Consider the following 14,541-nt stretch of genomic DNA (forward strand, 5'->3'; position numbering starts at 1 on the left):
TCTCACTTGTCCCAGAAGTAAGTACAGATTATGTCAAGTAAAACTACTTACCCTTAGATATCAGACAGAGCCCCAGACAGACAAGGCCAAGACAGAGAAGGATGACAGTGCCTTAAAAACATTGTAATTACTTGCATTCAATAAGCCTGGCATTTTCCCAGAGCTGTCTCTGGGGATGATTGTGCTATGTATGGCTCAGCCAGGCAACAAGGAGAGGACAAGGTCTTTTGCTCCCTTTTGCTGTCTAACCTGATAAAAAGCAAGGAGATTTTCTTCATTCTAAGGAATCTGAGATCTAGATAACAAACTGATGGCATCTCACGTTGTTTGTCCATAAGAGCTATATTGTCCCAACCCTTGACCACACTGGCTGCCCAAAAGTACTGTTTTGAGTAGTTCTCCTTCAAGAGTCTGATGTTCCTGATGTAAGCAGTTTCTGTAAAGCAGTGTTTTCATATGGGCCATGAAAAATGCTCAAAGAAAAAGCAGGGAGAAAGGGTCAAGACAACCAATAATGTTTTTATGCAGTGACTAAACAGATCTTGAACTTTGAAAAGGTAATACTCTTGCACAGCCCTGTCTCAGGGTTTTGGTTTGGATACAAGCATCATCTAGCCAACCAAGGACACAGTCACAGTATCTACACACACATCCTATTTAAAGCAAAGTGCAGATTCATTGATAAACAGTAACACAGGGGTGGCTCTCAGTTCTGAACAAGTCTTTTGCACAGGACATTGCACTTTTAAATACAAATTTTCCTCAATCAGTGAGAAATTTTGAAAAGACAATACTCTTCCAATTTATTTTTAGGACAAACCAATGGGGGCCTGAGATTACTTAAACCTCAGTTAAAATAATTACAGTGAGGAACAACTTCAGTTGACTTTAAATACACTTTCAGCTTCCTCAAACTGACATCTTTGTCTTAACAGTTTATAACTGAGGGCTATAACTGACTTTACCTAGAAAAAGCAAGAAGGACTGGAGTGCTAGAAAAGCCTGTGATCACACAGAGGGAGAAAATAACACAGACCCTGGTTTATTCAGATTCATGCAAGTCACATGACATTGTTAATTCCAACTGGTTTTGGTCTCTGCACAGAAACTTCCAGCAAAAGACTTTAATGATGTAATAATTACCTTTTTCCTTTTATGATCCTTCTAACCGTGCCTTAATTTATGATGCTTTTAACTAGCATACATGTATCCTGAGGCTATAATGGATGCACATTTATTTAAGCCAAAAGATAAATCATAATGAAAGGGTTTTTTTAAAACAATAATTAACATGTATTTTGATAATCATAACAGTAATTATGGTACAAAAACAGAATCAGATCTCAGAAGAAGCCATGAAGATCCCAAATAGTTTGGACTAGCAACACTGCTCTATAATTTTGCCAAGAAATTGTGCGTCAAAGTGGCAGGAATGAATCATCATGCACCATTAGGAACTACGCCCAGTGACACCCAGGGACAAAAATGTGAGCTGCACTAACCTCCACCATGAACTGCAAATGGCAATCACAGAGCAGGTAGTGTGGAACATGCCTTTTCTCTTAGTTATCAAGCTATGCTGTCCTTATACCTCTACAAACATGATAGATCATCAGGAAGGATGATCTATCTAAAAGAAATAAGAGAAGAATCACAGAAGATAGGAATTTAGGTTTGATATGAAAGGTCTATTTATGTGTAAGAAAATGGTTTTATTTGTGAAGTATTATAAGCTCTTAACATGTGTCAAATGACCCAATCAAGCAGCCTTGATCTTTAAAAAACCTGCTAGCTCCTAAAACAAGCAAAGTAAAAGAGCATACACTCACCTGCTGTCATCCTCCCTTTAGCAAAAATTACTGGTATTCTGAATTTTTCCCATCTATTAAATCATACACATACAGATACTCAGGCAGAGTGTAAGTTGCAGGCAACCCTTTTTCAATGACAAACAGTAAAGTCAAACCAGGCTGAAAACATTTTTTAAGAAATACCCTATGCATTTTACCCCTCAGTCAGATTTATTTCTGGAATTCAGTTCATAGAATCACAGAACCATTTGAGAAAAAAGGACCTTAAAGAGCATCTAGTTCCAAACCTCCTGCCATGGGCAGGGAGACCCTCCACTCCACCTTCCACAGTTTGCTCAGAGCTCCATCCAATCTGGCCCTGAACACTTCCAGGGAGGAGGCATCTACAACTGCTCTGGGCAACCTGTTCCAGTGCCCCAAATTAAAAAAAAAAAAAAAAAAAAAAAAATTAGCATTACACAAGGGGTCCTCATATCAAAGGAGATGACAGCAAAAAGAGAGGGAAAGTGGTTTCTTAAAGGAAATTATATAATATGGTACCTTTTCCAGTCAAAGTTTCTTCTTTTATTTTCCTCACCGCTTCTTGGCCATCACTTTCACTGTTTCCAGCTGTTAAATTACAAAAAAATGAAAAATTAGCAATGCAATCAATTTAAGGACTGGCACCTATGAAGTAAAAACCACAGTGTAGAACCAGTGTGAAGTTTTAGGTAGAAAGGTGTGCTGCAGAGGCTTTCAAAGAGGGCTGCACAAATGCACTGTGATTTCCACAAGTTCTGCCAGTTTATCTCATTTATTCCTATAAAATAGAACTATCTACTGGAACAGCAGATTTGAGATTTGAGTCTGTGAGACAAGTGAATTGTATCACATCCAGATTGGGCAAAAACTTCACTACAGGTAAGAGCAGATTTCCTCTTGCTCTTTTTCCAAAATGAAGACTTCCACAGTTGGAGGAAAGTCCTGACTACCCTGTCTCAAATGCTCATGAGAGGATTTATTAGTGCTAAGATAAAATGTAATTAGGCATCACATAAATGCTTTTTGTACCATTCAGCTTAGGTGGGTGGTTACTAATTGTCTGACATTTGTTTGGCAATTTTTTTATAACACATCAAAAGAAAAAACATAAGCACAAGAGATATAGGAATTAACACAAGTTGAATTTTTAAAATTAACATTCAATTTCTCCATCAAAATATTTTCCATAGCATGGAACATCAAAATACCTATTGTTTATTATCTAAATTGGATAACAGTACTGTTATCTCTTATGAATTTCATGAAGCTGCCTATTTTCCTCATTATATAAAATTCTGCCAAACTTTCTGTAAAGATTTTTTTTGTGCCAGCCTGCAAGTATCCTGTTCAGCACCACAAAATAAAATGAAGTTGGAAGAGACTTCAGGAGGTGTCTGGTACAGCCCCCTGTTCAGATTAGCTGGTACATGCTTGTATTTACTTGTGAAAAAGGACTTGAAACACATCTTTGTTTTCATGATATGCAAGAAAACCCAACATTTACATAAATTTAGCCAAAATTAATATACTTAGCATTCCAGATACTGGAGAGAAAATAATTCTCACATAAAATCAAGATTCATACAGGTGTACAACTGCTGTCTATAAATTCCATTAACTATGGACAGGAAGGAAGTGTCGGAAGGAAGTGTCGGAAGGAAGGAAGGAAGGAAGTGTCGGAAGGAAGGAAGGAAGTGTCGGAAGGAAGGAAGGAAGTGTCGGAAGGAAGGAAGTGTCGGAAGGAAGTGTCGGAAGGAAGTGTCGGAAGGAAGGAAGGAAGTGTCGGAAGGAAGTGTCGGAAGGAAGTGTCGGAAGGAAGGAAGGAAGTGTCGGAAGGAAGGAAGGAAGTGTCGGAAGGAAGGAAGGAAGTGTCGGAAGGAAGTGTCGGAAGGAAGTGTCGGAAGGAAGTGTCGGAAGGAAGGAAGGAAGGAAGGAAGGAAGGAAGGAAGGAAGGAAGGAAGGAAGGAAGGAAGGAAGGAAGGAAGGAAGGAAGGAAGGAAGGAAGGAAGGAAGTGTCGGAAGGAAGTGTCGGAAGGAAGTGTCGGAAGGAAGTGTCGGAAGGAAGTGTCGGAAGGAAGGAAGGAAGGAAGGAAGGAAGGAAGGAAGTGTCGGAAGGAAGGAAGGAAGTGTCGGAAGGAAGGAAGTGTCGGAAGGAAGGAAGGAAGTGTCGGAAGGAAGGAAGGAAGTGTCGGAAGGAAGGAAGGAAGTGTCGGAAGGAAGTGTCGGAAGGAAGTGTCGGAAGGAAGTGTCGGAAGGAAGGAAGGAAGTGTCGGAAGGAAGGAAGGAAGGAAGGAAGGAAGGAAGGAAGGAAGGAAGGAAGGAAGGAAGGAAGGAAGGAAGGAAGGAAGGAAGGAAGGAAGGAAGGAAGGAAGGAAGGAAGGAAGGAAGGAAGGAAGGAAGGAAGTGTCGGAAGGAAGTGTCGGAAGGAAGTGTCGGAAGGAAGTGTCGGAAGGAAGGAAGGAAGGAAGGAAGGAAGGAAGGAAGGAAGTGTCGGAAGGAAGGAAGGAAGTGTCGGAAGGAAGGAAGTGTCGGAAGGAAGGAAGTGTCGGAAGGAAGGAAGGAAGGAAGGAAGGAAGGAAGGAAGGAAGGAAGGAAGGAAGGAAGGAAGGAAGGAAGGAAGGAAGGAAGGAAGTGTCGGAAGGAAGTGTCGGAAGGAAGTGTCGGAAGGAAGTGTCGGAAGGAAGGAAGGAAGGAAGGAAGGAAGGAAGGAAGGAAGGAAGGAAGGAAGGAAGGAAGGAAGGAAGGAAGGAAGGAAGGAAGGAAGGAAGGAAGGAAGGAAGGAAGGAAGGAAGTGTCGGAAGGAAGGAAGTGTCGGAAGGAAGGAAGTGTCGGAAGGAAGTGTCGGAAGGAAGTGTCGGAAGGAAGTGTCGGAAGGAAGTGTCGGAAGGAAGTGTCGGAAGGAAGTGTCGGAAGGAAGTGTCGGAAGGAAGGAAGGAAGGAAGGAAGGAAGGAAGGAAGGAAGGAAGGAAGGAAGGAAGGAAGGAAGGAAGGAAGGAAGGAAGGAAGGAAGGAAGGAAGGAAGGAAGGAAGGAAGGAAGGAAGGAAGGAAGGAAGGAAGGAAGGAAGGAAGGAAGGAAGGAAAGGAAGGAAGGAAGGAAGGAAGGAAGGAAGGAAGGAAGGAAGGAAGGAAGGAAGGAAGGAAGGAAGGAAGGAAGGAAGGAAGGAAGGAAGGAAGGAAGGAAGGAAGGAAGGAAGGAAGGAAGGAAGGAAGGAAGGAAGGAAGGAAGGAAGGAAGGAAGGAAGGAAGGAAGGAAGGAAGGAAGGAAGGAAGGAAGGAAGGAAGGAAGGAAGGAAGGAAGGAAGGAAGGAAGACCCAGAACAACAAAACAGATATTTGAAATATTTTCCTCTTGCTGTTTTTCCCCCTTTAAAACCATCCAGCCTTGTAGAGAAGAAAAACACTAAGTTTGATGCTAATTTCCAGATATAGATGCAGCACCAACAAACAAACCCTCCAGTGAAATTCTGCCATTTCTAGGGAAATTTGTGCACAGGGTTTATGGGCAACAGATTAATTTTCCTCACTGTTTTATCTCAAGTAATGTACTAGAGTAGGATTTCAAACTCAGAGTGTTGTTATTTATTAGGCTGGATAGGGTTATGCTAGAAATAAGAACACTTGTGTGCCAATTCTGTGAACATCTTATTTGATTCCTCTTTTATTCAGCACCTCTCGTGCAGAGATCTGGCTTATTAACGCCTCCAGTGTCATGATATAACTCTCAGTATGTTCATTTAATTTGTTCTTTTAAAAGAGCTTGTGTTCACAACAAATTTTAATTTGCTTTATTTTGCTGTTATATAAATGGTTATTCATTAAAGCTCAGTGCCTTCCAAATGAGCTCATTTTATTTATATTTGCATATTTTTCACTCTAGACCACTGGGAAAAAAAATTATTATTTTGCTAAACAGTCACTTCAGACGTCTATTTCCAGCCTGATCCAACAGAGTTTGAAAACAGGATGCTGAAGGCTAGAGTATTTCAAAATTGAAATAGCTTCAGTGAAAACTGCCACAATATTAAAGGTTTTAAAAATCCTTCTTTCAAAGAAAATACTGCAAGAAAGAATAAAGACATTGAACAAATGACCAAAGTCCTTACAAAAAGTTCAAAGGCACTTTGATCAGAAGGATGCATACCATGAAACTGGGAGGCTAATCTAGGCTTCTGAGCTAGGCTAAGGAGATCAGCACCCCCTCGCCAAGGGCAGGTGGGAGAGGAAAGGACCATTGCACTTTTGCACTGCTTCCCTTCTAGTACATCCTTCTGGGATCTTCTAAGCAAAGTGAGTGGTAGGCATCAAAAAGATCAGCCTCGTTTTAAGTGCTATATTAATTATTCAACATTTTTTTTAAAAAATGCTTTTTAAGTCATCAAGCTAACACAGTCAGCTTTGGGTTGGGAAAAATCAAAACTAATCTGCATCTTCTTGATGAAGCTGGGTCACTAAAGGGCACAACCTTCAAGTGCACTGAACAGATGTGCAGCACCCTAAATTCAGGATGGTTTACTAGACCAAGGTCAAATTCTTACTGCTGTCAGCTGGTTTAAATCCTCAGTATCATATTTGTCATGATTCTTTAAAAAATTTTTTGATACACAAACTGATCCTCTGGCTGGACATTTTTTCAATGATTCACTATAATTTCCATATGTTCCATATACTAGAATTTATCCATTTTAAGTGTTATAGCATCTGTAGCATAAGATCTGCCTACTCTGAATTCAAATGGTTTGAAGGGAAGGGTAAGAAAGGGAAGAGAGATGATCATGTATTTTATGCAGTGAGGGAATCTTAGAAAAAGCTTTGAGAACAAGGGATTCATTGTCTTGGGAGCTTAGATCATCAAAGTACCCAAAACCATAATAATCTTGCTTTTCATGCTAATTTAAAATGTCTACTGGGAACTCAAAATAGATATAGTTTTCTCAAGAACTGTTTATGCAAGCAGTTCAGTGCCCTACCTGATGGGGTTTTTTCCACTTAGTCCACAAATAGTGAAGAATTTTGGGTGAGACTTATTCAATAACAACACTGACTATAATCAATTCTGAAAAACACCCTAATAATATAAAGAAATAAATTCATTGTAAACAGATGCACCCGTATAAAATCAGATATCATTTCAATGGCATAAAAAATATAGTTCTTAATAAAATACTGAAAAAAAGGAAAACATATTTAAATACAACTTTTAGTCAAAGAAATGTATTCATCTCTTCAACATTTACTTCCACAAACATCACAAGTCAAAGCAAGTTGATATGAAGCCACCAGAGAGGTACATATTAAAATTCTTATCGGCACCAATAGGCTTTGGGTCTTTTCTTAAATGTCAGGCTCTGTCATCTCAGTCACTTAAGTAGATCCTAGACTCTGAAAGTTATTTCAGGGATTTCAACAGAATTGTCACAGAGATTGCTCAGTCTGAACAAGGCTGAAAAAGAGCACAGACCTTAGAAAGCCTGCATGGGCTAAAAACACATTATTGCTAATTAAGGGGTTCTGATACATCTATGTGTATTTCTGTACTATATTTTTAATTTCTTTGAATGCAATTATCTCCTCAAAAGAGTATTTGCCACTCACACACTGAATTTATATACAAAACTGATTCTGATAGAAAGTAAGAGCTTTTCCAAATGGTGTTTTTCAAAACTAAGAATTTGCAATCTTGATGTTTCAAGGAAATGTACTTCAGGGCATTATAAAAAATTTAAAATAGTCTTTGATCAACAATAGAGCCTGTAAAGCTTAAGGTTGCCCGGAGAGAATAAACCCACAAATCCAAAAAAGCTCTTGCTTACTTAAGTGTGGCAAGGGAAAATTTCCTCACTTTCAGTTAGATAGCACAAAATGAAGACAAATACAAAACTTTTGGAGATGAACATAAAGAAGATTCAAAACAACCAGAACATGGTGTCAAGAGAAGGACCTGACTCCTCCAGCTTGGAGCCTGAGAGCCACCTTGTGCAGGGAGCCCCAGGGGGAAGGCAGGACAGAGAGCTGCCCAGGGGCAGGGCAGGTGCATCACCTCCCAGCCCACCCCACACACCCACACCCCGGCAGGTGTGACCCCTCCATCACCAGTGCCTGCGGAGCCTGAGATAATGCTCATCCCTCCATCTGCGGAGCCACAATGACAGAGCAGTTACTCCCTGAAACAATGGATCACTTTCCAGGGTGGGCAGCACGCCCCATGGCCCTTCCCTCGCCCCACTGCTGACTTGGAGCCACCCGAGTTCAGAAGTGGTGCCCACAAACTCTTACGTGTTTGCCAGGAAAAGCTTGGTGGTACAGTAATCAATTCTGTATGAGTGTATACCATCTGATTCAGGAATTGCAAAGGATAATTGATAATTAGATGCCTTTGTGCAACAGAATACAAAAGTTTCTAAATGGAAATTTGAATCAAGATGCCTCCTCAGAGTAGCATAATCCTCATTGTGATTGAAGGGGAACTGATTTCTTTGAAGCACCAGCCTGAAGACAGGGCTTATGAGGGCACCCAATGCCTCAAGAGGAAAACAAAATCCTATCAGCTGGTGTTAGGAAGATTATGATTTTATGAGTGTACACAAAAAACAGAACATGCCTAAAAGAGAGGAATAACTGCCCCCAAAATCTCCAAGGATGAGAAATTTGAACTCAATACAATATGAGCAGGTTTTTAAGGAATTTGTAAGGTTTCCTTTAAAGGAATTTGTAAAATCTTCCATAAAAAGAATATTGATCTTACATCTCATATGTAAAACATTTAAGGCATGGACTTCAATAATAGGTATAAGGATGTGACCAGCTATAAAAAATAAATTGTGAACATGATACAAACTTCCTTGTGTCTAGAGATACCACACATCTTTTGTCATTGAGTTCATCACGCAACAGTCACAATTAAATACATGCTTTCCTTACATGAAAGGTGAAAATATTGTTGTAAGTGATCCTTTGAGAAAAGAAGAAAAAAATGAGCAAGGGAGAGAATGTTGATTTGCAAGGAAAAAAGAAATCATCATTATTGACTTAGGTTTCAGCTACCCACCCGTTCCAACAAGAGGTTAAGAACAACCCTGTTCACCAAACCCAAGATGCATCTAGACAAGTGCCCTCTTTCCAACAATAACTTGCAGCAGATACTTAAAGAAAAGGCACAACAGCATTAAGTCTAGGAGTGATTTGCTCCAATACACCCTCCCAGAAGCAGGAAGTTTCAGAGATTTCCTGAACCCAAGGTCACACATGGCCTCTCAATGAACATGGCTTGTGCTGCTTCACCTAATTGCACTTTCAGTTCATTCAAGAGCTTGATCACCAAAGAGTCCTGGGACAGCAGGCTCTGTGATTTAATGACACGCCTAATTATGTTTAAAAGGTTGCTCTTCAGTAGCTTGTTTGTTGTTGTATTTCTTATTTTGCTGGATGTTCTCTACTAGGTGCACAATAATACAGGGAATGATCCCTTCTCCTTTACTTTCTACACTATCCATAACTGTATGATCACACCTCAGTCATCTCTTTGGAAGCACAAGGATGTTTGTTCTGGGCCCCACCTTGTACAAAGCCATCCTCTACTCCTAACCATCACTCTCCAGTTTTTTCCAGTTCAACCAGACTCCTTTTGAGTATGCACAACAGGATGATCCAATGGTTTCTATAAAGGAAGAGAGACGCTTTCTGCCCTGTTTTCATCTCCTTTCCTGCTCAGTAATATAATTTTATTTGCCTTTATGACTGGCACGAAATATCGATGATGTTGTACATTGAGCTTTCAACAGTAAATCACAATATTTATTTAACTCTTTGACTAGCAGTTAATTTAGGTCCTATTCTTGTAAATACATAGGTGTGGCTGTTTTTTCTCATATTCTGTATTTGCATTTACTAACGCTCTGTATTTATCCATCCCTTCATAGCACAGTCATCCACTATTGGGAGATTATTTCCTATTCCTCATAGTAGTTAAGATTTCACAAGGCATCTCTGGACACCTCCCAGTCCCACCCTCTGCTACAATTGGTGGCCCAGGACCATGTACAGTCAGATCCCAGCTGTTTCCAGGGATGGAGACTCCTCAACCTTTCTCAGCTGCCTGTGCCAGTGTTTGAACACCCACAATGTAAAAAAAAAAAAAAAAAAAGGGGAAAAAAAAAGAGTGGTTTTTTTTCCCACTAGGTACTTATACACTGGAAAAGATACTCCTAACCCTTCTCTCCTTTTCAGGCTGAACCTCTCAGCCTCTCCTTACATGTCAGAAACTCAAATTCTTTAATTATCAATAGTCAAACAATTTTGAATACCCTAAACACATTTAAACAAAATGCATCATCTCACTCTTCACCCTGTATTCTGTATCTATCTTTGCTAAATGTACTGAACATCTGTCTGTGGGACTACAAGCATCTTTACTCCAACTCAAAGCTGATAAATTACTTCTCAATATTGTTTTCTGTTTGCTAATCCATTACTAAACTACAAGAAATCTTTCTCTTATCTCAAGACAAGCTAGCCACTTTAAATCTCTTGGCATGAGATTTAAACATTTTAACAAAAGCTTTGGAAAACCAGGATTAAATTAATACACACAGTTGTTGAATATTTCAAAGCGTTAGGCAAAAATGCTTAATGAATAAATTAAACAAGCACCAAGAGAAACTGCACAAACTCTTCCAAAGTTCCAATAACACATATTTAACTTTACATTTTTTAAATGCCTGACTTATTTTTCAATATAAAAAACACACTTACTGGCCTATGCACAACATTTTCCCAAAACTGCCCAGCACTGTATTTGTCACCTTACACTTCTTCTTTACCAAAGATGATTTAAGGTTTTATGCAGCAGATACTAGTCCAGAAATACTTTTACACTTCTGATGGATTTTGGTTTTAATCACAGTGGCCTGTTTTAGATTGCTTTAAATTCTTTTTGATGTCTAATACTGTGTTTATAACAATCTGTTACTGAATTTGTAACAATCTCCATACTATTTTAAGCTCTGTATCTTTTTAGCTGCTCATTTTATATACTTCAGAGACAGTGAACAGATTGAAGACTTCAAGCCCATTTGGTTTCTCCTCATAAGGTTGCTTTTCCATCCCCCTGATAAAACTTGTTTTCCTCTAGACCCTTTAACACCATTTTGAAATAGGCAGACCAGAACACAAAGTATTTACAGTTCTGGCCCACGAAGGGTTCATAGAGTTGAATCAACTCATATTGTCTGTTTAGTTTGTTCATTTTCTAATCATTTCTAATATTTGTTTTGATTTTTGCACCCTATGGAGCACCACTGAATTTCACAGAATGATCTATTTTAACCCTGAGATCTACTTCCAAAGTGATGATGGTCGACACAGAATCCATCACATCTTGTTTTGGCATTAAAATTTTTCCCCATGTCCATCACTCCATATTGATCTACATTGAGCTGTACATGCCTTTTAACACTCAGCTTCTTATGGTCTTCCTGAAATTCTTCACACATCCCTGGTCTTTATCACCCTGAACAGTTTGATACAATTTGAAGCACTTGTCACTTCATTATGTGCTCTTCCTATAAAATTATTTGTTGAAAGCACCATATGTTAAAACAAGCACAGACGTGACAGTCTTACAACAGAAGTTAGGGACTAAAGTGTTTGACAAGATTCAAACACATTTGGAAGACTGTGTGTGGCTGTGTGCACATGTATGGTGCATAATTAACAATAAACAGAGATTTCCATAACCCTGATTACAGTGCACTGATATGATAAAACCTGAACTGAATTACAATTATAAAGGAATCTGCATGCATTTCCTTTATGCTCATACAGAAAAATGAAATCATCACCCACTTTTAATAGGCTGGTAAAATTTTGACACTTCCTGAGTAACTCTAGAACTCATTCAGGCCTAAAAAACCTGGCTGAAATTAGGAAGATAAATACTTTTTTAAAAAAAATTATATAACCCAAGCATCTCATAGATCCATGTATATTAAAAAGGACTATTAAAGTAACCCATAAAAATTTTCAGTAATTGAAATTAAATCAAACTGTCTTTGAAAATGAACTATTGCACCATCTTGATAGGATTTAATTATCCCTCGAAAGTCACTTTTTAGTATTATACAATATAGGAATTGTCTGATTCATGGTGCAGAGAATCCAGCTTGAAAATTGGAAACTAATGGGAATGAAAGAGGTGACAGAAATATCTCTTGCTCAGTGTCCTGCAGAGCTTACTGAGGTCACACAGAAGTGCTGAATCTGGTGATGGAAGTACATTTATTTATGCCAAATTGCAGGGCTCAAGCCAAAATTGCATAGCTCAAATAAGTCACCTGAATATATATACATATGTATAAGTATAATGAGATTGCTTCCTTCAAAGTGTGAGCCTGTCTTAGAAACCTGTGACACTGATATACTCAGACATTAAAGATTGATTACACTGCCCTGAACCTGGTGTTTTATACCAAGCAAAAGTGTAACATTTTAAAGGTGCAAATATTTTGATTTTCATTTACTGTTTTCAGATAGAATTATCAAAACTTCTCCATTAGATATTATCACACATTATCTCAGCCTTCTTTTATTAATATACTGAGGGCAAAAAAAAAAGAAAAAATCAAATTGAGGCTTCCTTTTTTTGAGTCAACAATTTTAACATGCACACACAGAATCCTCATAAAATTAAACTGTGAACATGGATGGAAGGAATATGAATAGTTTATGCTTTTTTATCATTCTAAATTGAGAGAACTGTGGCAAAAACCTTGAACCAGACCTGAACATACTGAGTTTTATGTCCTGGACTGGGGGAGGTCATAGAATAGTCCAGGATATCCTGATTTCCAATGTCCTCATTTATTTGTAAGTGCATACAAAACATCACCTTCAATATCAGTCACTGCTGAATACAGTGTGTCATTTACTTTCTGTCTCTGAAAATAAAATTTCAAGTTTACTTATCAACAAGTAAATTGCATAGGAGGGAGCAGGAGCTCCCTGTATAGCTGGATTGTGAAGATTCACCACAGCCATCAATTTTGCCTACCAGGGGTTTGGTGTTTGCCATGAGATTTTCCTGAAGTAAAAGCCCTGCTGACTGTGAGTGCAGCTACTGAGAAAAGCAGCCTGGAAGAAAGCCTCAATGAAACCTATCAAACAAATACATAAATACACAGAAAATTACTTTCATCATTTTAGCATTCACCAAAACCTCTTTCTCAGGGAGAGGCTGAGGGCAGGGTGAGCAGAGGGAAACCGTCAGTGGGGGATGGAGGCTTGTGAAACAGTGCTGGGACTGGAAAGGAAGGAGGTTTGAAAGAACTATGAAACCGCCTGCTGTAAAGGCTCTGAGCGAAGATACTGCCTTTTGTACAGCGCCTACTCATGCTCCACAAGGTAACATGCTTCCTACTTATTTGCTTTCCTCCTTCCATGGGTGGATTGGGTTTAAAAGTAGGTTGTTTCAAATATTTACTCCTCTAAAATGTCAAACTGCATCAAAATCACATCCATCACAAATGGTGAATCATTTTTCACATCAGACATTCAGGCTTGACTCATTTGTCTGCTGCAGGGATATCATCCTTTATTGCTACAGTTCCTATAATGGGTAATAAGCATTCAGTGATTGAGCATGATTGACTGCAAGCTACATGTGACTCTCTCTTGCAAGCCCAAATTCACTTAACATCCACACCTTTTTCACAGAAGTTCATGTCTATATACAAACATAGGGTGAAAACAATCCTAGAGGAGAAAGCTTGAGCATGCTTGCTCTCTTATTTGAGCCTTGTGTGGCCTGAAGCAGAACGTGCTGATGCATGCCAATGTGCCAGCAGACATTTCAAACATACTCTGGACACTTGGGCCCTATAGTTATGAGCAAGGATGGAAGGTCATTGCTTTTATTGTGCTTTTGAGACTGTTATGATCTTGCAGCTGGAAAAGTGCCTGGGACTATCCATTCTTCTGACAGGGCTGCTTTGGTCTGAAGAGTTTCACAGGCAAAGAAGATGGCTGTGACTCACAGGGCTCAGTGTTTAGGTCAGAATTTGCTCAGAAGAAATGAATCAGCTGGATGACTTACTCATCAAATGCTTCCTATAATTAATTTCATTAATTCACATTTGTAGGGATTCATAATGAAAACAGTAAGATTGATACAATTGCGGAGTCAATGGAAGTGTGTGGGTTTGTAGGCACCAAAAGAAAGAGCCAAGTGTTAAAAGAATGCCCTTTCTTGACAAACAAAGGCATGTTTAGAGGACACTGTTCCTGTGCTGTGCATGTCAGGCCACAGCAGAGAAGACTGGCAGCAGACAGCCATGCACTCTGCCATCAGGAGGATTGCATCTCCAGGTTACAGCTCATTACCAATACCATTATTTTCCCTGTTAGCCCAGCCTAAAAATAGGCTATAGACAGAGCCTAAATATTGCAGACCAGGAAAAATGTACTGAGAGCTGCTGAGCAATATAAAAGATCACTGAACAGCAGTGGTTGGAAGGGAGCTCTGTCCAATCCCCCTGTTAAGGCAGTTGCACCCAGAACAAGTAAGACAGGGCACATCCAGATGAATTGTTAATACATCCAGAGAAGGAGAATGCACAGCTTCTGTGGCAGATCTGTCCATAAAATAGGCTGTCACTTCTGATCAAGAGGAACCACAGGGACAGGATAAGGACTGTCAGCTGGCATGACCTTTTCCCA

General features: G+C 39.4%; 1 protein-coding gene across 1 annotated transcript in view; it reads right to left on the reverse strand.

Moving 5' to 3' along the window:
• Window positions 1–14,541, reverse strand: part of DHRSX (dehydrogenase/reductase X-linked) — a 162,651-nt gene that overhangs the window by 108,864 nt on the left and 39,246 nt on the right. Inside the window, exon 3 of the mRNA XM_058043672.1 lies at window positions 2,352–2,420. Coding sequence (XP_057899655.1) covers window positions 2,352–2,420 — 69 coding nt within the window. The remainder of the gene's footprint in view (window positions 1–2,351; window positions 2,421–14,541) is intronic.

This window comes from Melospiza georgiana, chromosome 2 (genome assembly GCF_028018845.1).
Source record: "Melospiza georgiana isolate bMelGeo1 chromosome 2, bMelGeo1.pri, whole genome shotgun sequence".
NCBI classification, from domain to species: domain Eukaryota; kingdom Metazoa; phylum Chordata; class Aves; order Passeriformes; family Passerellidae; genus Melospiza; species Melospiza georgiana.